The sequence below is a fragment of the Colletotrichum lupini genome, chromosome 3 (genome assembly GCF_023278565.1).
Source record: "Colletotrichum lupini chromosome 3, complete sequence".
Lineage (NCBI taxonomy): Eukaryota > Fungi > Ascomycota > Sordariomycetes > Glomerellales > Glomerellaceae > Colletotrichum > Colletotrichum lupini.
The window spans coordinates 4,159,551-4,184,411 of record NC_064676.1 but is presented as its reverse complement, the minus strand read 5'-3'; the positions used below and the strand labels follow the sequence as shown (position 1 = coordinate 4,184,411).

At 54.0% G+C, this 24,861-nt stretch overlaps 10 protein-coding genes across 10 annotated transcripts; 7 read left to right on the top strand and 3 right to left on the bottom strand.

Annotated features, from left to right (window-relative positions):
- Positions 1-316: 316 nt before the first annotated feature.
- On the bottom strand, positions 317-944 carry CLUP02_06019 (uncharacterized protein; the record flags this gene model as incomplete). Its single annotated transcript, XM_049285023.1, has 4 exons — positions 317-395; positions 477-553; positions 678-753; positions 916-944. The coding sequence occupies 4 exons, from the start codon at positions 942-944 to the stop codon at positions 317-319; spliced, it is 261 nt and encodes an 86-aa protein (XP_049142166.1).
- A 201-nt stretch (positions 945-1,145) lies between these two features.
- CLUP02_06018 (uncharacterized protein) lies at positions 1,146-4,127 on the top strand (the record flags this gene model as incomplete). The annotated part of the gene is made up of 13 exons (XM_049285022.1): positions 1,146-1,294; positions 1,377-1,452; positions 1,517-1,713; positions 1,768-1,925; positions 2,072-2,430; positions 2,489-2,616; positions 2,658-2,858; positions 2,914-3,000; positions 3,114-3,128; positions 3,190-3,463; positions 3,534-3,656; positions 3,759-3,919; positions 3,980-4,127. The coding sequence occupies 13 exons, from the start codon at positions 1,146-1,148 to the stop codon at positions 4,125-4,127; spliced, it is 2,076 nt and encodes a 691-aa protein (XP_049142165.1).
- Positions 4,128-5,158: 1,031 nt separating this feature from the next.
- CLUP02_06017 (uncharacterized protein) lies at positions 5,159-6,662 on the top strand (the record flags this gene model as incomplete). Its single annotated transcript, XM_049285021.1, has 3 exons — positions 5,159-5,309; positions 5,608-6,273; positions 6,364-6,662. 3 exons carry the CDS (start codon positions 5,159-5,161, stop codon positions 6,660-6,662), a joined length of 1,116 nt encoding a protein of 371 aa, XP_049142164.1.
- A 3,407-nt stretch (positions 6,663-10,069) lies between these two features.
- On the bottom strand, positions 10,070-10,981 carry CLUP02_06016 (uncharacterized protein; the record flags this gene model as incomplete). The annotated part of the gene is made up of 1 exon (XM_049285020.1): positions 10,070-10,981. The coding sequence occupies one exon, from the start codon at positions 10,979-10,981 to the stop codon at positions 10,070-10,072; it is 912 nt and encodes a 303-aa protein (XP_049142163.1).
- A 507-nt stretch (positions 10,982-11,488) lies between these two features.
- On the top strand, positions 11,489-13,156 carry CLUP02_06015 (uncharacterized protein; the record flags this gene model as incomplete). The annotated part of the gene is made up of 7 exons (XM_049285019.1): positions 11,489-11,600; positions 11,661-11,814; positions 11,877-12,090; positions 12,132-12,394; positions 12,440-12,596; positions 12,655-12,801; positions 12,962-13,156. The coding sequence occupies 7 exons, from the start codon at positions 11,489-11,491 to the stop codon at positions 13,154-13,156; spliced, it is 1,242 nt and encodes a 413-aa protein (XP_049142162.1).
- Positions 13,157-13,254: 98 nt separating this feature from the next.
- On the top strand, positions 13,255-15,751 carry CLUP02_06014 (uncharacterized protein; the record flags this gene model as incomplete). Its single annotated transcript, XM_049285018.1, has 11 exons — positions 13,255-13,308; positions 13,362-13,541; positions 13,595-13,710; positions 13,767-13,793; positions 13,860-13,962; positions 14,033-14,215; positions 14,285-14,310; positions 14,443-14,589; positions 14,655-15,192; positions 15,396-15,626; positions 15,725-15,751. The coding sequence occupies 11 exons, from the start codon at positions 13,255-13,257 to the stop codon at positions 15,749-15,751; spliced, it is 1,632 nt and encodes a 543-aa protein (XP_049142161.1).
- A 1,789-nt stretch (positions 15,752-17,540) lies between these two features.
- Positions 17,541-19,573, top strand: CLUP02_06013 (uncharacterized protein; the record flags this gene model as incomplete). The annotated part of the gene is made up of 4 exons (XM_049285017.1): positions 17,541-17,945; positions 18,020-18,493; positions 18,549-19,403; positions 19,466-19,573. 4 exons carry the CDS (start codon positions 17,541-17,543, stop codon positions 19,571-19,573), a joined length of 1,842 nt encoding a protein of 613 aa, XP_049142160.1.
- Positions 19,574-20,276: 703 nt separating this feature from the next.
- Positions 20,277-21,216, top strand: CLUP02_06012 (uncharacterized protein; the record flags this gene model as incomplete). The annotated part of the gene is made up of 4 exons (XM_049285016.1): positions 20,277-20,303; positions 20,547-20,577; positions 20,777-20,967; positions 21,040-21,216. 4 exons carry the CDS (start codon positions 20,277-20,279, stop codon positions 21,214-21,216), a joined length of 426 nt encoding a protein of 141 aa, XP_049142159.1.
- Positions 21,217-21,291: 75 nt separating this feature from the next.
- CLUP02_06011 (uncharacterized protein) lies at positions 21,292-23,175 on the bottom strand (the record flags this gene model as incomplete). The annotated part of the gene is made up of 2 exons (XM_049285015.1): positions 21,292-22,283; positions 22,338-23,175. The coding sequence occupies 2 exons, from the start codon at positions 23,173-23,175 to the stop codon at positions 21,292-21,294; spliced, it is 1,830 nt and encodes a 609-aa protein (XP_049142158.1).
- Positions 23,176-23,359: 184 nt separating this feature from the next.
- On the top strand, positions 23,360-24,856 carry CLUP02_06010 (uncharacterized protein; the record flags this gene model as incomplete). Its single annotated transcript, XM_049285014.1, has 7 exons — positions 23,360-23,626; positions 23,695-23,753; positions 23,989-24,080; positions 24,140-24,341; positions 24,381-24,390; positions 24,464-24,639; positions 24,715-24,856. 7 exons carry the CDS (start codon positions 23,360-23,362, stop codon positions 24,854-24,856), a joined length of 948 nt encoding a protein of 315 aa, XP_049142157.1.
- Between the last annotated feature and the right edge of the window lie 5 nt (positions 24,857-24,861).

Here is a 24,861-nt window from a genome sequence, read left to right as displayed (position 1 = left end):
AGGGGTGTGCGTGTGGAAGGATAGAAGAATAAAGCAGTCCCCGTCTTCCAAGCCGAGTCAAACAACCTCCCGTTTCCCTCCATTCCCCGATCCGTTTTCCCGTTCTCCAAAGCAAAGGCCGTGATCGCGTTCGGGGGGGTTGATGGAATCAGGGGAGGCCCATCTAGTTGGTATCTTTGTGTGTTGTTGTAAGTTTGTTGCTTTGGTCGCACTCGGTATCATCGTCTGTGTTCGGATGTTGCTTTTTTTCTCTCTTAACTGTTCCCTTCCTTCTGCTTGGCGTGTTACACGTTGAGCGTGCGTGTGTGTGTGTGGATTAGAAGCAGCAGGTCAGGCACTCGAGGCAGCACTCGCAGGTCTCTCCGCAGAGCCAGCAGCAGCAGAGAGTGGCGATGCTATTTGTGCGTGGTCAGTTCGGTTTTTGTTCCATCTCGCGCGCCGCGAGGGGCTTCGAGGCTTGTCGATGTCAAACTTACCAGCCGTAGAGGCAGCCCTTGTCATCCTTCTTCTCCTCCTGGGGAGGGGGAGCCTGGCCCTGGGGAGGGTAGTACATCTACGAGAGCGGTGGAGGTTAGTGTCGGGCTTTTTCGCAACAGAGGGTGACTGTGCCCATGGATTCCCATTCGTTCGGTGAACGGGTCGGTTGGTTTGGGCGTAAGGGGGGCGAGAGAACTCACGGGCTGCTGGCCGGGAGGAGGGTAGCCTTGGGGAGGGTAGCCGCCCTGGGGAGGCGGGGGGGAGCCGTAGTAGGGCCTGGAAGGGATTGTCAGTTTTTTTTGAGGTATCTTCCTGATGCTTTCTCTTGAGGTTTGGAAGGTGAGGTTGGTTTGGGTGGGAAGCGTGAGAAGGTGCGCGCGCGCGCGCGCGTATACGAGCGCCGGTGCGCAACAGGTGAAAAGAGCTTGGGAGACTTACTGCTGGCCGGGAGGAGGGTATTGAGACATGTTGATTAGGAAGGGTTTGTGATTATCGACGGAAGGGAAGAATTGACGATTTGCGAATGGAAAGCGGAAAAAAATATTCAGGAAAGAGAGTGAAGGTTGCAAGTTGTAAAGTTGCAAGGGGCGCAACGGAAGTGGTGCGTGGGATGTGAAGGAAGGAAATAGGTGGTAGGATGGGGGATGGGATAGGTGAGATGAGATGAGATGAGATGGGGAGTGGGTTATGTTCTTTCCTCCCCTCCCGTCGGTCACAGATCCAATCCCAATGTTGATTCCAGGTGTGTGCTGGGATCACACCTCGTTCGAGGCGCAGGACATAACCTCGGGGAGGCTCAGAGTGAGCTTGAGAGCGAGTGAGTGGTCCTCTGGGGTTCATGTCTGCCGGCGATTCGCTGACAGCTTCACCACACACATTACACGCGCGTTACGTGTAAGATACGGTTATGTCCGTACGGAATACCCATCCCATCCATCGAACCCATTCGCACCAAGAGACGCTACGCCTCAGACAGTTGCCGTCCATCCTTGGACATCCCGGGAAGCCCAGTGAATAACGCGGAAAGGGTTCACTCTAGGCTCCCAAGGGTCCCTTTCTCGTCCGTCCCGTGGCCCGGCGTGCGTTTCCCCCTTCTGCTCATGCTGTTCCTCTTTGGTCCAACCGTATCTTGGTTGGATCATGGATCATTGGATGGTCCCCTCCCCCCTTGTGTCTCCTCAAAAAAGGGTCCTGTCTTCGGGCCCGCGGATCGCTGTTCGCGCGCAAAGGGTTCTAGTTCCCAGTTGCATCAACCCAACGGCGGCCATGTGGCTGATGGTCCAATACCAGTAAGGTAAAGCACAAAGAGGAGGGGAGCCGGGGATCACCTTACTGCTCGGTGCTAGGCATGGTCAACTGGTCAGAGGAAGTTGGAGCGACGATGAGCAACAACAACAAAAAAGAGGGTCTCGGCCGGGATGCCGGGCTCTCGGCAGTGGCATCTGATGGTAAGTTTTCTGGGCATTCACACATGGGATAGGGAGTCGCCGTTGCATAAGTTGATAGGGCGGAGCAGGGGAGCAGGGGGGTTGATGGGCACAGCTAGCCCGGTAGGTTGTTTAATTCGATAGTGCCCGTATATGTCCTCAGTCAGGCATCGCCGATTTTGGTACCAAAGTAAACCCGTTTGGTGGCTGTAGTGCTATACAATTCGGTATCCCGCACTTGAAAGACCGGATAGGGAAAGTAGTGTCAAACTCTGGTTCAACGGGCACAAGCGACAACGGTCATACCGATTGTGTAGTGAATCATAGTGTTTTGTGTCTTGTGTTTCCTTGCGCCGCCTTTGAACGGGACAAGGCTTCTGGGGTGGATAGGACGGCACCAAAAGACCGCAAAGCCAAGAAGCCAAGGTTTTCCATCCCTCTTGGCGAGCGTACGCGTCCACCGTCCAAAAGCGTTAGGACATCTGCAGCTCCTCAGTTCGTCAGCTTTTCAAAGCTCGGCACGGCGGTTTGGCGAACAAATGGGCAGTCTCACACACTCCTTCAGTGGATGGTGGTGACTGGAGATCCATTGCCGAGCCCGTTGGGACGGCACGAACGGGGTTTTGGAGGATGCACTTGATGCACTTGATACACTGTTGTTCTTTCTTCCTCAAACCTCTGGCGCGATTGGGGGACACCGGACCCCTGGAAGGTCAGTCATATGAACAACAGGTCGCAGCAGACATAAAGGAGGGCGATGCTCATGCGGTTTCCTTTCGTCTTTGATTGTCGACGATGGTTTGATTCATCGCTGTGGCTGTGGTTTGATACCATGCAGAAAGAGCCATACGACCCGTTTCCCTCTTTTCTTCTTTCTTTCTCTGGCTTGTTTGCCCGCAGAACGAACAGCTCAGCCCACTCGATGTTTCATTTGCATGAAATGACCCCCTATCTGTACGTACAAGCAAGGCATTTCTGCATTCTGCGCTGCAGATGCGCATTTGTGAAGACATACAATATGCTCGGTATTACCAGACAGGACAGGAGATGACATGCAAAGAGGTGGCATTAAAGTAAAAGGGAAAGACATGACACGGTGACACACCTTTCTTTAGCTTTTTTGCTGGTATTTTTTACCGTAGGCGGTTAGACTCTGCCGTTTTTTTCTTTGGCACGTTAATTAATAAGGATAGAAACTTGGATTTGCAGGGAAGAGAGCTTCAGGTGAGAGGGCCTTACGGCGGTACCTTACCACAGTAGTTACCAGTCTGATGGACTAAGCCAGATTGGGGTCCGGAAACGCCATGTTTAAACCGGGCGGGTGGGAACCGGCGGACAGGGCGGAGCGCGGGTGCGGCGAGGCGGCGCCGCTCAGGAGTACAAGTACACCCAGCGGTAGGCTGCAGGAGCAAAGTCAGCAACAGGTCAAGTTCGAGACGTGCTTCATGTTTACTGTTGTATGTTTCTCTGGCCTGCCGCTTCCACCTCCTGCTGCTGATCAGCCTGATCCCGCGCCTCACCCGCCCACCCACACTCGCACTTGTCATGCCTACTCTGAGGTGTCTTTACCTTGACAAGTATCCGTAAGGTCGCTCACGCTGAGAGCTCTGGGACCTCAGGATAAGGTAGGGGCCGACGGAGCCCCATCTTGAACCCCTGCCTACGGATATTCTTTTGGTTAACCGGATAGGTTGCCCTGGACCCTACCTTAGCCTGGCGCCCGCCCTACCAGGTCTGCAGAGCTCTGCAGCAGTCTGCAGCTGTGTGCCAATCACTTGCCTCGCTCAATGAGGTGTTTCTCCAGGAGTCCAGATATTCTGCTGTTCTCTCTCTCTCTCACTCTCTCTCTCTCAGACTCTCGCCTATCACTTGCCACAATGCGATCTCCGTGGTCCTCCTCCTTCCCCGCCAGCGAGCACCTCATCCACCGTACCTGGTAAGATGGCCCGCATAATGATACGTATCACGATACGGAAAATGGCCAGTCTAGTTGTCCATGGAATTGCAACTACTAGGTGAGATACCCCAGAAGATGAAGTGTTAATAGCTTGAGGCCTCCTACCGGATTCGGATAGACGGCAGATGGAGCCGAGTGAATTGAAACCTCATCGAGCCGTTACGACCACCCGGTGGCCTCGGCCAAATAAACTCCAGGGCGGTTTGTTTCCATTCACTGAATCAATCACGCTCATGACTGTGACTCTCGTCCAAAGTCTGAGGTGAAGATGGGAGGGATCCTGAAGCAGGCACCCCGTACTCCGTACTCTGTACCCCCTACCTTACCTGAGCTGCGACGGGGGCAGGCAGCTTTTCGTCCAACGATCAACCTCACTTGCCGGCCCGTTCCTTTTCTGACTGGCCCAATGTCTGTCTGGTCTGCAGTCTGATGATTTGATGTGTGAGAGGCCGGGCGTGAAGCATGAGGTGTGAGGTGTCGAGGGCCCGCAGCATGTCTTCAAAGCTCGGCGCGCTGGATAATCTGCGCCGCCGGGAGGGAACCCATCGGAGCCCTCACACAATCACGCCGCACCAGGCAGGAGCACCTCACTTTACCTCACCTGCCTTTACCTGAGGTATTACAGGCTTGCAGCACTCCGTGTCCGTGAGATAGACGCCTCGCACACTTATTCACGCGCCCGCTGCCCACGCACATCTTTCGAGCCCAAGCCCAAGCCCACGTCTCGCACCCCAGAATTGACCTGCGAAGCATCCGGTGATCCACTCGTACCGCTGTCGCCCTCCGCAGACTGCAGTACCAGTGCCCAAAAGTCTTGTCCAAGGACCACACTGCGCACTCCGTAGGCATCTCGTCAAATCTCCTTGGCTTTTCCCCATCCCGCTTTCCTCGCTTGGAACCTTCCCGTTGCCCGCCTGCCCGCCTGCCCGCCGCCATCTCCTCTTTGCCATACCTTACCTTGCTCCGTACCTTACGGATACCCTTATTGCTCATCTCCCCTCCAGACTCCAGGGCTCCCTCCTTGACCGCCCATCAGAATAAAAAGGAAAAGGGCTGACGAAGCGTGCCACGCTGTTCAACACGTTTTTGCCCCTCTCCCAGCTCTTTTCTCGGCCCTCTGCCGTCTCCTCCGTCCCTCTCTCTCAGCTCCTGCGCTGTTCCTACCTTACCTTACACCAACTCACCTCACATACGGGATATCCCACTTGCGTTACCTGAGAGATACTCCGTACCAAGTCTGCCAACCTTGTTCTGCTACCTTACAGCCTAACCGAACAACCGAACCGAAAGATAAACCATGTCTTTCTTCAAGAAGCTCACCAAGGAGTTTGAGGAACTCAAGACCTCCTTCTCCGACGACAAGCCCGCCGAGAAGAAGGACGACCAGCATCAACAGTACCAGCAGCAGCACCAGCAACAGCACCAGCACCACCAGCAGCCTCAGACCGGTAAGTGAAAAGAAATTCCCTCTAAATCTCTCCTCTCTCTCTCTCTCTCTCTCTCACTGCCCGTTACACCGAAGCAAGCGAGGGGAAAAGAGGACAAAGTCTCCAGATTTGTTGATGGACAGTCATATTTCATGTACACGTCCCCTCATACCTTGTCGCAATAACCCTGCCTATTTCAACGTCTTCCCTTAACCGAGCCATCATCTGTCTTCGTTACCTCTCGATATCGTCCAGATCTAAACAGATCTGCCATCGTCGTTACGTTCAGGTTACTGACTCGCGCTTCTTATTCACACAGGCGAACGCGGCTTCGGTGATCAACCGCAGCAGCAACAATACGGCGGCTACGGTAGCGGCGCTCCTCCCTCCAACTACCCTTACCCATCCCAGGCACAGCCCGGTTACGGCGGCCAGCCCAGCTACGCCCAGACGCCGCCTCCGGCTCCCCAGGCTGCCGCGCCCCCCATGGCCGCTCCTTCCGTCTCCAGCGGCTGGTTGGTCCAGTGGGACACCAACAACAACCGCTGGTTCTACGTCGACCAGAGCACCGGCCGTTCCCAGTGGGAGCACCCGTCCCCTCCTACCGGTGGCCAGGGCGGCTCCTCCTATGCCCCGCCTCCCGTTCCCCCCCACCCTTCCTCCGACACTAGAGCCTTCGGCGACCAGGGTTCCGGCTACGGCTCACCCGCTCCACAGTACGGCGGTGCCCCCGCTCCCTACGGCGGCAACCCCAGCTACGGCGGTTCTCCCGCCCCCTATGGCCAGCCTCAGTACGGCGGTGCTCCCGCTCCTTACGGCCAGGCTCCCTACGGCCAAGACCCGTACGCCCAACAGCAGCAGGGCCAGAACCCGTACGGCACCAAGGATAAGGAGAAGAAGAGCAGCAGCAGCGGTATGCTGCTTGGAGCTGCCGGTGGTCTCGCTGTCGGTGCCGTTGGTGGCGCGTTGATTGCTAACGCCCTCGGTAAGTCAACCCCTTTAACAACGCTTTACGCAATGTGTCACTTGCTCTTTGCTCTTGTTTAAGATCAAATCACTAACATTCACGACGCAGACGACTCTGATGATGAGCACAAGCACGCCGCTGCCCCCGCAGCTCAGCCTCAGTACGGAGGCTACCAGGATTCCTACAACGACCCCTACAACCAGCCTCCTGCCGTGCTCCCTCCTACTGACGCGGATGGCTCCTCCGTCTCTTCCAGTGATCGTGAGGAGGTCCAGGAGGCCAGAGAGGAGTATGAGGAGGCTCTCGCCGCCGCTGCGGACTCTGATGCCAGCAGTAGCGATCACGAGCGCCTCGAGGAGGCCAGAGAAGAGTACGAGGAGACGTATGAGGAGGTTTACGAGGATTAGACGTCTCACAGCAACCTCAAATTGTGAATTTGCACGCGGTCAGAGCGTCGAACTTGCTATGACGACTTGACGACAAAAAAACAGGATGGCTCAGCATTGCGTAGCAGTTGTCACGGCCTCTAGAGGAGGATGTAGAGCACGGCTTGGTGGTTTTTGGGGGGAACAATCGTTCGTTTACCTTATCCCATAGCTTACGAGATCCAAAGCCCCCCTTGGAATTCAAACGCGAGACGCAAGTGTTGGTCTCTGCGTAGTTCATTCAATAAGGAGTACCCAATCTTCGATAGCGTGAAACATCCTGATGGACGTAGAATCGATAGAAGGTCGTGAGGGTGTGGGGAGGAGGATCCAAGGGCATTGTCGACCTCGATTTTCCTCCTGACCTCCTCGACGATGGCTGCTGAAAAACTTCAATAGACTGGCTATGCAGAGTGACTATACAGATGGAGATCACCCCCGTCACGCGAGCATCACGCGGACATCGCGTCCCCCCCTTGCCCCCTTGGAGAGCCTCGGTCGAAAGATGATACCCGGCTAAGGCAGTATTGACCAGGGCAAACCGCGACGATGGGTCGGGAAGGGGGAGTAGCTGATCGACGAGACGCAGGGAGGAAAGATGTATATGCCAGGCACACGAAACTTACTCCCGTAAAAAGTTAGGTGCTGTTGGTTCCTGTTGGTTCCTGACTTGAAGCGAATTAGCGGTAGCGTGTAGGCGAAGAGATGGGGAGTGTGGAGGAGAGAGGGGGGGTTTCAGTCATCCCTTGGATCGGAGACGGCGCGATGGCCGGCGAGACATTGAGGTATCTTGCACAGTATCGATCAGAATCATGCTTCTCTATAAGGTGGTGGGGGGAAGGGGGGGTGGGATTCGTGCTTATGCGGCGGCGGCGTCGGCCTCGTCGCCGAAAAAAGTCGTTTCTTTTTTTCTTGATGTTGTGGTTTTTCTTTGGTTGATTGGCGTTTCCCAGGACGCGGTGATGATTTACGTTACCTCGCCCCAGATCCGCGAGACATGCATGCGTGATGCTTATGCCTAAATCTGTTGGAACAAAATCCTGCCTGCCTTGCTTGCATTTCACGTTTCGATGCTGTACCGTGATATGCTCCTACGCTCTGCATCTTGAGGGTTTTTTCTTCTTCTTCTTCTTCTTCTTCTTCTTCTTCTTCTTCTTCTTCTTCTTCTTTTGCGTAGTCATACTATGGTAGATAGAGTAGGGCTTGCTGGGTGAGTGGGCAGAAGATCCAAGGTTAAGCTAGATCGTGCCTGAAGGGGTGTGAGATGAGATATGATGGGATGCAACCGAGAAAGAAGAAAAACTGTTTGTGCGATTTGAAGACTTGAGATAATGATGGAGAGTGTGTTATCTTTGGTTATCATGACGCGTGCTTTTCGCGTATCTTACGGGATTGCCGAGGTTCTGTGACATCGAGAGAAGTCGTGAGTTGCGTCGACGGTCGAATTCGACTTACACGCTTCACAGGTGTTATCCGTATACGGAGTACTGCTTTCTACGCTTCATCAATCGGACTTTCATTCAGCGAATTGCTCGCTCGTTCTCTCATTCACTCACTCGATATCCCGATGTCGCTCTTTGACCATACTTGCCACTCGAGTAACTCAGCCTCCATCCAAGTCCATCCATACAGCTGAGCTCAGGTAACAGCCCGCCGAAGAGAATTGAATAGACAGGACAGGGTAATCTGCCTTACCCCCAGGCCAGCCGTCCAGGCCCTTGGGAGGGGGAGGGGGGACCCGATCCCACGGCCGATTCAGGCACATCGTCAAGCCGATAGGTTCAGCTGGCGCGGATGGGCAAGGGAAAAAAGGGTTCGCACTATCCAGTCCCTATCCTTCCCGCCCCGATTCCCGTCCCACACCCCGTTCATTTCCCCTTGCCCTGGGCGAAAAGAGTTCATCCGGGCTCGTTTCAAAAGGTTGGGAGCCGCGGTGGTTGGTTTGGCCTGGCCCTACCGAGTACAGGCCGCACCCCCGGACAGGGCGAGATATTCAGGTACGGCGGGAGGGATGCGGCGTACTATCGATAACACCAGCCACCCCTTGCGTCCCGTCCTGCGATCGCCGCCTGACGGAGTACTGCTTCCACGCTGTTACTTGCTGTTTGTCCAGGAGGTAGGGTGCTCGGTTTTCTTGTCTCAGTAGGGGAGAGCGAGAAAGTTTGCCGGTATGATCTGTATTGGGCTGTTTGTATTGTACGCGAGTGACGATCGAGGTAACGTTTCTGTGCCTGGAGAAGCGAGGACCAAGTGAGAGAGAGAGAGAAAGATGACGGGCGCCGTATCAGGCGCAGTAACATGGGAATGGCGGGGGAAAAGCACTAGGCCCAACACGCAAGACCAGCCACCCTCCTGCCACCATTCCTCCGTACCTTACCTTACCTTGGACCAACGATCACGACACTGGGCCGGGAAGATCCACCCGCGCTACCAAAAACAACTGTCGCAATCTGGTATCCCTCATCCGTACTTGCGATAGTAGTCCGTAATAGTCCAGAAAAGGGACGGCGAGGCTGGGGCGGATGGAGGGGGGGCGGGGGAACCGGGGGAGGAAAAATACAGGAAGCAAGCTGCGCAACAGCGCATTGCGCGCGACTGGCGATCAATCTACCGGACTTGTCGCGTGGACAGAGAGAGTCTAGTAACAATTTAGCCACGGATAGCATGGCACAGAGAAAGCTGACAAGGCTGGGCGACGTCTGAGCGGCTACAAGTCAACGGCGCGCGGGGGGGGGGGCTTGACGTGACGGCTCCTTTGACAGTTCCAGTTGCGACAAGACAGACGGGTAGCTAGTGTAGTGAGTCGTAAGGTTGGTAATGTTGAAAACGTCCACGTACGTGACAGACATACGCATGCGGTCTCTAAACGTCACGGCTGCATGTATCATACCGCAGTATTGTGTCGATGATATCAATCAGAGATACTCCGTATGGCGAGCTCATTCCCGATCATGGAACAGAGGCGTCAATCTCAATCGGAGCAGATCCAAGTCACAAGAATGCAAAGCACCTAAGAGGTTTTTGAGTGTATCCGAGTTTTTTGTATTTTGGCCTCTCTGTAATAAGGCACATAAGGTGACAGGATATCTCGCGCAATGAGATTCCAATGACCTATTCTGGTAGATAAGGTATGCTTGCTCTCGGGTGACGCAGCACGCGTGAGAAGAGAAAACAAAGAAACCAACATGTCCCAACTCAAAAGCTAGTTCCAAGCTCGAGATCAACTAAGCGCGAGATGAGGCGCTGAACAACCGCTCCTAAAATGTTCCACAAAAGCCGTTTCCGGGCTCTGACCGTTTGGTACTTGTAAAAACGCCACATTCGAACCCCAAGACAAACAAAATGGTAAATTCCCAGACTGTCGACAATGACGCCAAGGTCAGGGTAAATCACCGCCAGGTACCGTGAAGGTTGGCCCTGCGGCTACTCCTCCGAGGTCCCTTGAGGCCGACGTCACCCTGGACCATGAGACTCTTCCATCGCCGGGATAGGCAGTTCCGGTCCTTGCCCAGACTGCGCGCGCAGTCTTGCCACTCCGTCTTGGAGAGCTTCAGCTTCTCCAGCACAAGCTCGACGAGTATCCTATCATCCTCGGCGCTCCACCGCTCTCCATCGGCCTCGACCTCCACGGTTGGGTCTTGTGCGCCTGCCGCTTCCATGCTGCTGTGGTTCATGTTCACACCGTCGCCGTTGAGGAGGTGCAGTGTGTGATAATCGGAGCGCTCAAGGCCCAGAGGGATCACCTCTGGTGCGATACGCGCGCGTTTGGGTGTAGAAGGGTTGGATGGAATAGGGTTGTCGTTGGTAGCTTCGAAAGATTGACGCTGGGATGAGATGTCGAGATCGTTCTCGACGTCCTCGTCTGTAAGAAGACCATCTTCACGACCCGTCTCCTCATCGGCGGCGCGCCGGCGCTTGTTCAGACCTCGTGGCGGCGCGCGCTTTGCGATGCGCTTGCGCGGAAGGTGATCGCTGTTAGTGGCGCCATCCTGCTTTGCGCGCGAGCGCAGGCGCAGTTTGTGAGGAGCAGGCGCGTGGGCGAGAGGCGGCGTGGGAAGTTGAGATGGCGTGGGAAGGTATTGTTGCGGCGCGTCGTAGGAGAGAGCGGCACTGGGAATGTTCTGATGCTGAGGCGATGAGAGAAGGGCTTGGAGAGAGCGGCAGCTGTCCAAGATGTGACCGAAGCCACTGCTAGTTGACAGGGTGGGAGGGCTCGAGGGAGGCGATGCGAAGAGAGACGCCTGGAGTCGGGTAAGAGGCGGCTGCGACGTGTCGCATGAAAAGGCGGATGGCATAAGCATCTTGAGGGATTTGATCGGTATGCAGTCGTGGGCTATCGCTGTCGAGTGTCGCGCGATGCGATGACGAGCTGGCAAGGTGGTTTGGTATGCGACGGAAAGACTTTTGCGACTGTGCGCGAGTATGCGACGGGATAGAAAGCGAGGAGGCTTGGAATGCGCCGGTGGACTGTAGGGGGCGGACGAAGGGGTCTTAAGGGCGAGGATATTAGAGTGATAAGTGTTTCAATATTGAATCACAGGGTCGTCTTGTTTTCTGCAATGAGAGGGAGGAATGCGGGTGAAGCAATAATGTGTGCGAGTGTTGTGGTGTGTCGGTGAGGAAGTTCGGGCGGGAGACGGGAGGGAAGGGAAGTAAGTGTAAGTAAGGTAGTTGGGTAGGTAGGTAAAGGTAGGTTGGCTGGGACCTGGATGGCGGCAGAGTGGCAGGTGGCAGATGGGATGGCGAAGGACTGAAAGGCTCTCATGGGGGGGGAAGGACTTGGTACCTTGTGTCTGGCAAGGGCGAAAATGGGCTTTGTTAGTGCGCTGGAGTCAAGAGTGGAGCATCTGACAAGGGTCCGTCCACTGACTGGGGCTCTGGGGCCCTGGGGGTGGGCGCGCAAGCTGCATGCTGCTGCAAGTACTTTGGGCCGTGTCCCCATGCGAGCTCTTTCACTGTCTGGAGACTGAAGCACTCGAGGAACGTCGCGGTACGTATCCATTGCTTTTGCCAGGGATTTTAATGGAAGTGCGAGGCAAGAGGGTCTGAGCTTTCATTCAGACCGACCCTTCCGTTACGTCGTTCTTTCTTTCCTCTCAAGCCTCTGTCCAAAGTCAATGTACTCCGTACCTGGGTATGTCATACAATGCCTGGGCTACCTTACCTTACCTGCCTCAGGTTCTGACATGAGGTAAGCAATTCATGGTGTCTGTACATTACATCAGTCAAAGCCCTAAAAGACACGAGGCATGCGAGTGATGGTGATGGTGATGGTGATGGTCATGGTGATGATGGAAGCACCCGAAACAGTCTGCAGTCCAATATGACTTACTACGTACGCACCATCAGGACTCGTGGTACGGTCGAGGTAGCCTTCATGAACGAATGGCTGGACAGGCCACGCGAATGGGTACGCCATCGCGACTTCTCCCATGGGAAACTGTCTCGTAGGGCCCATTTTGTGTCTCAACCGCCTCGGGCGGTACCTCGAGTCTGGGACGGCGGCGTTGCTTCTTCCCTTTCCACCACCACCCTCCCTCCCACACCTCTTTCTCCTGTCCCTCACCGACCTGCAGTAGCTTCCCTCTCACCTTCGGGTCTGCACCCTACACCCTCATCCCTCGCCCCTCGCTCATCTGCAAGGGTCAACTTGCAATAGCAGAGAAACTCACCATCGATCCCCCTCCCCCTTCTTGGCCCTTTTCGTTTTTCCTGTGACTCTGATCTCTTGTCACACTCACACCCGCCTCCGATCAAAGGCAATACTGCCGGCTCTTTTGTTGCTCCTTGCTTCTTCCTATTTGTCTCGTCAACCTTACCCTTTCTCCGTCTCTTCTGTCTCTCCTCCTGTTCATGCAAGGTGGTCGCAAGACTAAGGCACAAGACCATTCATCTTTACTGTCTCTGCCTCATCTCGTCCCCATCTCCCCCTTTGCCCAATCAATAACCTTTGAGCCCATGAACGATCGGACAGCATCCATCTCCCTGGGCTTCTGCGGCCGAGAAGAGAGCTGCAAGACATGCGAGACATACTCTCCCACAGGACATGCCTTCTACCTTGCCTCACGAGGCTCATGACATACATCTCCCTCAGCTTGGTATCCCCGTTCTATTGGAAAGCGTAAGAATGTAGAGAAAATCTACACTTCCCCTTTTGGCTTACTGCGTTCGCTCAGACTTTATCGCTAAGGAGCCGCGGCTCGCGCCCTCCCTTCTGTCAAACTCCCACACAATGGGACACACGGACGGCCAACCAACATAGCACTCTCTGTTGAGCCTAGCTCGAGTCAGGGCTTCCACACTCTTCGACTTTCGAGGCGTTTATTGTTTCTAACGACAGACTTGCAGTCAGTTCGGCCCTACAAGATTGTCTACAGCACTTCAGTCTCTCTATGCACTCACGTTTATCCACAGTTGCTGCGATTGCTTCAAAGTTTCGTCTGCTAGATGAGCCGAAAGCAAAGGACTATAGATGATGACCATTGGCGGTTACAAATGGTCTTTACGCTCGTGCTCCCCCAGCCGTCTGTGGAGAGAAAAAGTGCTCCCAATGCTGCGCCACTCACCATTCACTATGTACCACTTCCTCCGAGAGACTGCTGGGATTGCACAAAGGGATCTGGGCTTGGTGCTGCAGCACGTTCCGTCTGCGCTTCGGCCAGCTGCCGTCATAGTCTCTAGGCCTTGATTCGAGCGATCCCTGGGGGCCATACCGGACGGTTCTGGCGACATGTTCCGATCGGGCCCCTACTACATCATATCTCTCTGGTTCCGGATACCACCTTCTCTCGGCCTCGAAGGCCACAATCAAATCTTGAGAGGCCTACCGGATTCCTCCTGAAGCTTGTTCTGCGTCGCATGGTACTCTGTACAGAGTACTCCGTACTTACCGTGCTATACGACCAATTACTCAGTCACACATACTATGCCTGAACCATCCTTTGGAAGTTGTGGACGAGATGACGCATGACTCGAGGGTACTCCTGGCCATGGAAGCCGGTTCATTGCTCCCGAAACGCCCGCCTCTCATGTTACCGTTCAACGATCTCATGACCCCCCTTCTCTGTGATGCGAGACCACCCTCAGGGTAGCCACGGGGTTGTTCATGAGCGCGTGAGATGGCGGTGTGGTGGTGGTATTCTTAGTGGTGGTGGCTTTCAACCTCAAGTTGTGACGAAGAGCGGCGGACCGCCTCGAGGGGTTCGACATCCCGTCGTGCTCCGCATGCCAGGCGCCCTGGACACACAAAGAGGGGCTGTCTTTAATGGCTTGCATCAGAAACGTGGGTAAATCCGCTCCATCATGCCCCGCCTCTTCCAACTTTCGCGATTGCGACAAGGGCACTCTCTCAGTTTCCTCTCCCCCTCGCTCTCAACGACTGTCGAAAAGCGAAATTGCAAAACCCCAGCGGAAAAAACCTCTCGATGGCTTTCCTTGGCCCAAGTAGACAGGCAACGCCAGACCCAGAATTGTCAAAGATTGACCGGACCGTCGAGCCTAGCATCAGCCGGCTTCAGCACTTGCAGGAAGAGCAGGTGAGCGGTGAAGAAATGACTACACCGAGAAAAGATGTGAAAATCCCGCGATTGCCGCCCAATCAGTAGGGCATTGCGCCACAAAACGACGTTGAGTAAAGAAAGTGAAAAAAAAAAAACGTCCTCGTCGAGAGAAGGTGGGCGGTGCCCGCTGCGAAACTTTGCGATGCGGTCGGCGCGTCGTCGCGAGCCGCACGCGTTTGACGCGTCTGACACGTCTCCATTAGCGGGGTCGCGTTTAATTGCTTGCAGGACCCATTGGCGAATCAACGAGCTCTCGGTGAAGTATGGCTCACGCCATTGGCCGAATGTTCTCAAGCCGTTTCACTCGACACAGTGCGCCGGTTCCCAAAAGGCGGGTCCCTGCTGGCTACGTACCCGCCTTTTCCAACGTCACTCGTCGACTTTTTCCTTGAACTTCCCACCGACAGAAATGTAGTGTCGTGTATGTATCCGCATCCGTACTCCGAAACGTGGTCCACGTTCGATTCGTGAGAAGAAAGAGTCCACCATCCTGTTTCGAGGAAAGGCTTCTGGACCCCGACGTCCTGCGGAGTCATCTATGGGACTGGAGACTTGCAGATAGAAAGAGAGAGAGAGAGGTGGGCATTTGTCATGACTTGCCTCCGATCCCCTCTCCCACCCCGTTCGTCCCGTCCATGTGCGCAATTTCTGCCCTCTTGTGGACCCTACCCGTTTGTCTACCGTCCTCTCCCGAGGAGGACCCTCCATCGTCCTATCCGTCAAGTGTCAGTCACTACGGTAACTGGCCGTCCACCCTATGCGCCCAGCCAATCTCTTTCGTTGCGCAAAAAGTCGAGTGCAAAAGTCGTCCTGGCAACGATCGGGGGCACGGCGGGCGGGACACACTACCATCGAACTCCAGGCTATCCACCAGCAGCACCTGTCCATCATCGGATATGTCCCTCTCCCGCCCGCTGTGCCCCGCGCCGCCGCAAAGCTTTGACCCCGCGGGTGTAAGCGATTTGTTTCTTAATGCTGATGGATATGCTGACTTTTCGGGCAATCTAAGGTATCACATACAAATACATGCATTCCAATCGCACACTTGTGACATAAACGCAATGCGAACATATGTTGTTGCCAGACCTGCAATTGCGCAATGTTCGATTTGTGTGCTACTGAAATCACATAATAACCTTCGACGGGCTTGTATCAGCAAGCAACTGTCTCCTACAACCCCTCATTTTCTGCCTTTCTCGACGAACAGGCCGATGAAGCACGCCTGCTCAATATCCGACTTCAACTATATCCCCTACGCATGAAACACTATCCCTTCCAACGGTCCTATTTCCTATCAAACCCCCGCCCTGGTTCCAGGTGTTCTTCGAGGCCGTTGTGGTCAAGCCCGTTCTGGACAAGTGTCGCGGCGCAGGATCCAGATCGCACAGTGACTTCGCAGCTAATCTCCTAATCATGGTTTCGTTACTAATGATATGCTTGCAACTGACAAGTAGTTTTACAAGTTTACTTAATCATGTTCCCCAGTGGAACCCGCTCTCTTTTGTCGCATAAGGCGATGACTACATTGAAACATTATACAGCTTTTTCTAGGTGAAGCGGTATCTGTGCCTAGCCGCCGTGAAGACTCATTATGGATGTACGGGATCTAGGAATGGTCTTATGTTCATCTTCATCCACGGTGCCGGGCCTCACCCCGTTCATAAGTCGTCCATCCTCTCTCGTCTTCTTCGATGATAATCGTGTCTGGCAATACAGCCAACTCTTGCGGTATTCAAAGCACAGACTAGGCGGTCCCTGGCCACTCTAATCGATCAATGTCCTGCTTTCAGTACCTACAGTATGTCATTAGCCTTCCTATCTGTGTACCATGACCATCAATAGGAACTTCTCTCATCATTGAACTTGGCGGTTGTATTCTACGCCAAAAAGTTTCTTCTTTCTTCATCGTCTTTTTTTTTCCACCTCGAAGAAGGGGCCTCATATTGGTACCTCATTGAGATGACAAAAGTTATGGTCATACGCTGTTCGTACAAGACCGTACTTCTCATCTTCAGCCGCAACGCCTATTCAAGAATAAGAATCATCTCATTTGATCTTACTCTCGCATAGCGAGATGATTGGTCTTTGATCAAGCCCACACTAGATCATGTGAAGCTTCAAGTTTTTAGCGATGATAATCAGATCTTATACCCAGGGCTCGTCTCAGGTAGCCGGACGCGTCTCGAACTGAGTCTTAGACGTACTGGGAGTACCATCCATCTCCAGTGAGGCCACAGCCACCTTGGCCCGGATCCTTCTTAGCCATCGTATTAATCTTACGATCACAATATGGATGATCTCCCTCAATCAAAGCCTTCGAATCGCACTGAGATTTTGTGGGCTCAATCTAACGCAACTAAGTATCATTATCATCCTCTACGATTGATCTGGCATAGTTGTCACTGGCACTACACATCAGATGAGAGCTCATCAGCCTTAGATGAATGCGAGGTATATCAGGTGCTTTATATCCAGGTTCCTTATTTATGGATAGCAACTTTTGCTTCGCAAATTTGCGAGAGGCCCTCGCGTGCATACCACCCAGCCTCTTTGATGTTTTAAGTCATCATAAGTAATGCGTAAGCTCCTTTGCAGTATGTCATCTGCTTGATAGGAATTCAAAGTCTTTATCACAGCACTGAATTCTTCTTGCTCTCCTTGTCTTTGTTTAATCGTCTGTAAGTTCACCCCTTTTGATATGCCCATCATGTTGATGTCGAGAGCTTGTGAATCGATAGCTATTCCCTTCTTTCACATCTGCCCTTCTGCTAGTATGGATCGTAGGCATTGCTGGTAGAAGTTTTACCCCTTTCTCTCAACCAGTCTTCCCTCATCAAGAGTCTCCGTGAAGAGCAAGAGTTCCATATCTTCCTGGATCTGCCCTTGTTGCGATGCGTGCTTCTTCCTGAGGCAGGCAATGACCCCGTCTCACCCGTCCCCTTGCTGGTGAAGATTTCTCTCGAGGACGCGAGGCTCACTGCTTCTCAACTGCTCCCGCTCTCGTTATGGTTAGGGCTTCTTCATGAGGCGGCAATTCACAGGTTATTGTACCCGCTCTTTTGATATTGAAGAGTTCCATGGAGGGCGAGAGCTCTGGACTTTTTGTTTCCTCTTCTTTCTGCCTTCTCTTGTTTTGATTCTCTTTCTTCCCTCGACAGCTCGAGTTTTCGTTTCTTCCCTCGACACTGCCAGCTTTCTTTCGCAGCTCAGCCATCAATATTCGCTACACCAGTAACTCAACGAGCTTACTTACCCCTTATCCATCACGATCATCACTTCGAACTTTATCAGAATCATCGTCATGGACCAGTTCAAGACTCACACCGCGTCTTCGGGTGGCCGAGACCGTGGTCACGACAACTGGAAAAAGACTGATCTAAGCGAGAATACCTGCGACTGTTGCAAGAAGATGCCCGCCGCCCTGACCGTTCACCAGTTGTGCAGAGAATGCGGCTTCGTCGTCTGCCGTGACTGCGTTGCCAAGGGCGAGATCTCGAACCGCGGCTCTCACGTTGCTCATGAGGTTGGCGACTTCGACTGGGTGGACCGCTACGCACTCTTGACCCAGCGCGCTGGCGGATCGCGCGCTCCTGGTCAGCCATCCGTGGCCATCGCCGTCCCGGGCGATCAGGCCAACACGCCTGATGCCTCGCCCACCAAGGGCTCGTCCTCTGCTCCCGAGAGTTCTGCGAAGAAGATGACCCAGGTACGCCATTTCCACCCACATCCGTCTTCTTCACCCAGAAGCTGATTTCCTCCCCTTCCTTCCCTCTTCTACAGACCACCCTCACCACCACCCAGAATTCGTCCCTGGCTCTCTCTACGCCCACAAAGGCAAAGAACTCCTCCTCCGCCACCACTCGCCCTTCCAAGAAGCCCAAGCATTCGAAGAAGAATAAGGCGGGCAAGAAGAAGCAGAAGAAGGGCAAGAAGTCGTACTACAATTCCGACTCCGACTCCGACTTCGACGAGATGGATTCCAGCGCGCCCTCCGACAAGGAGTATGTCCCGCCCGCGGAGGCAGGCGGCAAGGGGTCCGCCCCTGCCGCCACCGCCGATGCGGGCAGGGCTGCTCCTGTCGGACTGGCGCAGTCCCGTCCCGTCCGCGCCGCTGCCATCAACACCTACGAGAAGATGCGCAGCGGCAGCGGCAGCGGCAACGTCAAGAAGGAGGAGCCCGAGGTCGAGGAGATGGAGATCTCTGAGATTCCCGAGGCCAAGGGAAAGCTCGCCGAGCAGGCCATCCCGGCCCAGGTGAGAATTGCACCTCTACTTCACTACAATCCTTTTACTCACGTATTATTTTCAGGATCATGGATACGCCCAGCAGGGTCAAGTCCAGGGCGGAGGCGCGTACCTCCGTGCCCCTCAGTACGGCGAAGGTCCCCGCCACCTCGGCCTGCCTCAGCTTCACCCTGGTGCCGAGAACAAGCGTGCGGCGGCTGCTGCCGAGAAGGCCCCGGCTGCGAAGCGTCAGAACACTAGCAAGATGGACTCTCTCACTGCCAGCATGAGCTCCATGTCCGCTGGCACCGTTGGTGTTTCCAAGAAGGCCGCGACTCCTCAGAAGGCCAAGAGCTCTCAGAAGGGCAAGGCGCCTGAAGTCGCTCAGGTTTCGCAGACTTCCCAGTCTCAGACTTCTGGCCAGGCTCAGTCCTCCAACCAGGCTCAATCTACCCATACTCAGACTTCCAACCAGGGCCAATCTTCCGGCCAGGGCCAGTCTTCCGGCCAGGTTCAGTCTTTCCAGACCGTATCGCTTCAGCAGCACGCCTTCCCGCCTCAGCCCATCGCCCCGAACACCAATCTTGAAGAGCGCAACGCCAGCCGCCGCCTCGTCACCGCCGACCTGGGCGATCTCCTCGATGCGATTCAGGCCAAGCTCAAGCTTCACATCCGCGCCGCCGGTCTCACTCAGCGCCAGCAGTGTGACGTTGTACTTCGAGAGATCGTCCACAGTGCCTGGATTACCAACATTGTCTTGACGCAGATGAAGCGCAACAACGGCGAGCTGCCTGCGATTGCAGTCTTGCGCGGCTACGCCGTGGCCATCATGTCCAACATGAAGCTGGGAAGATGCCCTCTGACGAGAAACTGGATCGACGGGACTGATCAGGCTATTCAGGCCGTTACCGCGGATCTTTCTAGCGTTACGCAGATCGATGTAAGTCATAGCTTATCTCTACAAAGGTTTGGAATGACTTTGCTAATACGTTTTTCGAACAGGTCGTTCAGCCTGCCTTTCAGCCTGGCCTTACCTACCCCATCAACGGCGAGGACGTCGAGGGTGCCAACACTCTGACGTTCATGTCGGCTGGCGGCCACGGCAACTAATATGTCCACGACCTATATCACATGGCATCGAGGACTCTTCTTGCTCTTTACTAGTACTACGACATCAAAAGGCGGCATTTCTTTCGAATAGCAACTTTTACATCGCTAGCTTAGGTTCTGGTATCGGCATTAGGTTTTCCGCGTCTTTGAGGTTGAGTTTTGGGCATTGGGTTTTCTTTGCTCTTGGCTTCACGTCTTCTTCTTATTGACAATTGGTGGTTCTTTCTTTCCCCGTCACGGAGTTGGAGTCTTCGGCATCAGTACGCTGAAGATTGTGGTTTGGAACTGACTTTGGGTTTTGCGAGATGCCCCTCATTTTCTCCTAACGCAGTTGGCCAGACTGGCGTTGAAAAGGGTGGAGGTTTAGGACAGACTAGGGTTTGGGATGGCTTTTCTCCTTTCGGCTCAGATACCCCCTTTCTTTCTCATTGTTTTGCCTAGGAAGGCTCATAGGGTTGTTGAAGCTGGGTTATCAGGCTTCAGTAGTATGCAGTAATCAAGCATACCAGTACACATCATATTTCTCGGTCGTGCTCAAGTGACGTGGTCGTGCCGCGATGGGTAGGCTTCGTATGGTGCGAGTATTTCAAAATGACAAGCAACAATGGCAAGCTCGCGATAACTTTGAGCCGCTCTTTCCAAACAAAAAACACCGCTGGTCGGCTCACGTGTCCCTTCTCTCGGTGGCAAAGTGAACCTCCAGATGGTAGTCGCAGTCAGCCAATACGAGGTAAGGAGTACGCATATCAGCCCGCAAAAAACTCGCCCGACTACGCAATGACAATTTATAAAGCATTCAAAAAAGAGTTCACCACCGGTGTGGCTACATCTCTTGGTGCTCATGCTGGGATTCGAACTCGGGGTACTCGTATGCGCTTAGCCTGTCGTCGAGTAGGCTGGTTGGCGTAGATAATTGACGTTGACCATTAACCACTCCACCACCCAGCCAGTTTGACCTGACCCGTCGACCTAGACGGGCGCCTGCTGGCTGGTGACGGGAATGGGTTTGACGGAGGCCATATACCTACCCTTCGCCCTTTCCTCGTTGTCATGTGCGGGAAGGTGCGAGCCGCTGAGGCTTGCCTACCTACCGTTTATGGATATCAAATATCACAGCTCTTCCCTTCCCTGACGGGAATCGCCCGACCTCCAGCCCTGGGAAAACAGCATGTGGTATCAGCTGCCTGAACTTATCACCATCAGACCAAGCTCACTCGAGGACCGAGCAAGAAGACAGGACGCTCGAGACACACGAAATGAACACCACCGTGCGCAGCTTTTTCCTCTCGGGGATACAGTACGGGTATAGAACCCCCATCTGTGGTCTAGAGAAGTCTGTCGTGGTGGCATACATGAATCAAATCTTTCCTCACAGAGACATTGTAGTCAAGTTGGTGTGTTCCTGACCCATTACACCGATCAACATACTAGGCTCACCGACACAGATACAGGAGAACGACCACTAGGAGTGTGTTGTCCCCCGAAGACTTACGCCCGAGGAGGAGAATGGGCTCGAGAAGCTCCGCGCCGGAAATGATCCTACAGAACAGCACGAGGGCGGAGGTGCAGATCACGTCAAAGTGAACGGGGGTCTCGAGTCAGAGGGGACGCAGCAGGCGAAAGAAAAGGAGTATCTCCCCTAAAGTTTATCTGCAAAAACAAGCCACCACATTACTTCGTTGTATCATAACATGAGGTGAGGGCTTGCGCCCGATGCTCTAGTAGCTGAACCCAGAATCCCACCAATGCTGTCCAACATGCCAATGTCCAATCGCTTCCATATCAGGCTTCCACCACGACGTCTCTCCGCGACCGAAGCCGAGGGCCCGCACGACCGAAACGGGGACGGGCTCCATGAGCCAGAGGCCAGTTTGCGAAAAGTCGTCGGCCAACGGCTGGACGGTGACGTGCAGCCACATGAGCACGAATAAGAGGTTCCCAGCTCTCCTGAGCGTGCGAGGCATCTTTGTAATCTGGGGCTTCATGGCCGTACAGAACGTTTGCTGAGTGAGGACGCCGAGCCCCGACAACCAGAAGAAAAGCGCTGGTTTCCACCACTTGGTCTCGGGGATCGCGCTGATGCTTCCGGAACCGTGAAGCAGACCAGAAAGAAGGAAGGCGGTAGACATCCCAATTGCCTTTGTGCTACGCGCCCCTTTTTCGAGATAGCCACGTTTTACAGCCCAACTGACTGGAGCAGAGAAAGCATGTCGGAAGGTCTGGTGCCACCAAGCTCCCCAGAACCCGGCTAAGCCTCTGTCCAAGATCTGTGTAAAGGAACCAAAGACCGTGGAGTACTGCCACAGCTCACCCCGCATGGGGAAGACTCTGCTGAGGACATAGTACTGAAACAGATCATGAACGGAGAAGACCATAACGAGTGCGGCGTAGAGAATACCGAGTACGGAAGCATGCCTCCATATGGATAAGGCCCATGGTGGGAGAGCCGCGAGATGTGCAGGAAGGGGTAACGAATCGGATCCGAGGAAGAAGTATGGGTCCTCCATGATGGTAACCTTGGCGATGTCGAGGATCATATAGGAGATTGCGATGGGGATGACCTTCCGTCGCAAGAACTCTTTCTCGTCTTTGTAGGTCTGGCACCCCACGAAGGTTTCCAACGGAATGGTATCCATCTTGACGAGCTCACCCGTACCAGGGTTCTCCGGGGGAACTGGACTGGGAACCGACGAAACAGCCCAAGTCCAACCTGATTTACGTTAATATAGAGCTCGTTCTAGCATGGGGGAATAAGCTTTCTTACCGACTCCTCTGAAGTTGGTGTAGAGGTCGGTAACCCAGCCCAGTCGCTCTGAAAAACATCCATTCTCTGGGAAAGTCTGCCAGTAGTACTCGTACTCTTCGAGGTTGACTTCAGGGGCCGTGACTTGGTCGGCTCTTCGCTTCTTGCTACTAGCTCGCTTCCTGAGTCCGGATCCGTTTGTTGGAGCTGCGCCAGCCGCAGACGACTTGGATCTGTTTGGGGTGGTGACACCCTTCCTCCTCCGAACAACTCTTTCGTAGTCGAATTGTGGTGCCGTGAATATCAGCATAATTAAGTTAGACAGTATTCCCCAGAAGGCTGACAGGCCGCTAGCATAAGATATGGACATGTTGGTGCTAGAGGTGCCCAGCAAGATGTCAATGTTGAAGATGACGATGAAGGCTAGCACGAGCCATCTTGCCTTGTAGAGCCACGGCCGTTTGGTGTGCGGAAAGGTCAAGTAGAGGATGGGGACGATGAAGCTGGCAAAGATGCCATAAGGGAGTACAAAAGGTCGTGCTTCGCCGGCGGCGACGCGAGCTTTGAAGGTAGCACGGTAGCTATCGCGAACTATGGTGGCAAGCAAGAGAGCGCTGATGTTGGCAAGGCTAGGCTTTGTAGCGTTTGCTAATATCGGGGCGGCGAGGCCTGGGATACCCAGTGTCGTGGTGATGTCAGCTGCCATATTGCTCTCGGTCCGGATAGTTTCCTTGGACTGCAGCAAATAGTATTTTTCGCCAGGAAATAGACCCCTCGAACGCCTAATGGTAATCGGTGATGGTGAGCCAAGAGTCGTAGGAAGAAGAGAGGATGCAGTGTTGTATAAATAAAACGGCATTAGCTGCAGCTAGCTGCGTATCTGTCTGACTCGCACATTACACGAGATAAACGAGACACGGCTGAGTCTCCGAGTACGGAAAGGCAACAGAGGCGCTGACTTAGCCACAACCAGGATTTTCTGGTTGGAGAGGAAGGAATCAGTAAACACTTGAAGCCTCTTGAGAATAGTTGGTATGGTTCCGATGTCTGACAAGAGTCTGCCACACAATTTGGACCAATACCCTCGTGGATTTCGGCGTGCTTGGACCAAGTTGTCAGATGTCGTTTCCAAAGCGAACCCGAGTACGGTTGTCGCGAGTGGGCAGAACGGGATGGTTCAAGAGCCCGTAACCGGTTTGAATTGGAGCGAGGTGGTCAGAATGGCAGATAGAGACGAGGGTTCAAAGGTAAAGGCCCCGGGCCAGCGGCAGTGCGATGGGCTGAAATTATGCGACGTGTGGCGTGTGTGGGTGAGTTGGATGATGATTATGGATGAGGCGAGTGGGTGTGAGTGTGTGCGTGCTCCTGTCGTCCACAGAACATGGCAAGTCAAGATGTGTTTCGCCCCTTTGGAAACAAAACTGAGATCTCAAATAGGTAGCAGATTGTAGAAGGAGGATGGGATGGCAGTGTCATGCGAGCAAGGATGGATCAAGTATCGGGGTGTAAGATAGTGGGCGAGATAATGGGCAAAGGGAAATAGACGGATGGAACTAATAAACAGGGTAAGGATATTGTTTTCACTAGCTGCTCTCTCGTTTGTCCCTTTCGCGCTTTGCACTTGTGTTTTGCTGTCTAATTAAATCGGATAAGGCGTGCTGGCGTAAGGTAGTAAGCGTGGTAAGCTGAGCCGGCGGGAGGCGAGCATAAGGCAAGGTACGCAAAGTCGCCGCATCTTTTCGTCTGACGTCAACCAGGCCGCCGGTCTGTGAAAGAGCCGGAGCCCACTGCTTCCTCTGCTTCCCCTGCACCTGCACCGCCAGTCGTGTGGTCAGAAAAGGCAAGAGTGTGGAAGGCCCGCCCCACGCAAGCTTCCCGGGCCGCCACCATCTTTGCACGGCACCTGCCTCGGGTGATGGGGCCTTCCCTGAAAATCATTGGCCAGGCGAGGTGGCTCCCTGTCGGATCCGAAGGAAGACGAATCATGGGGGCCATTCCTGGTGGACTCAGTCGCCCGCTAGCTGCGTGTAGTGGGCTGATTCGCTAAAACCTCCTATGCATCAGCGTCATGAAGGTGCCTTACCTTCTCCTACATGGTGTAGGTATGGGAAACTGCTCTCTCAAAGAAACGACAATGCATGCACGAGTACGGAGCGTGGAAGCACCGCCACATTACGATCTTAGACCTAGGCTTGATCTTCATCTGCTTCTCTTATCTATCATCGGGTCATGATGAGCTTCGCCTTTCCTCGGCCACCGCTTCGACCGTTAACAAATGGAACGCAAGCACACCAATACAGGATACACCGAGTCCGCATCGAAAGTGGCAATTTAACAAAAGAAACATAGAAACAAAGATGCGGCTCACAGGAGCTGAGCCTGTCAGATAACCTTGCAGCCTTGGAGATTCGGAGGGTAGCAAGGGACCGAGGGGATCTGGCATGTGCCAATCTGCCGTGCCCGATCCTATTTCTCCGAATCCAGCACTTAGACGATACGACCCTACCTTACGTTACCTTTCGGATAACCTTGTGCCTTAAACCAA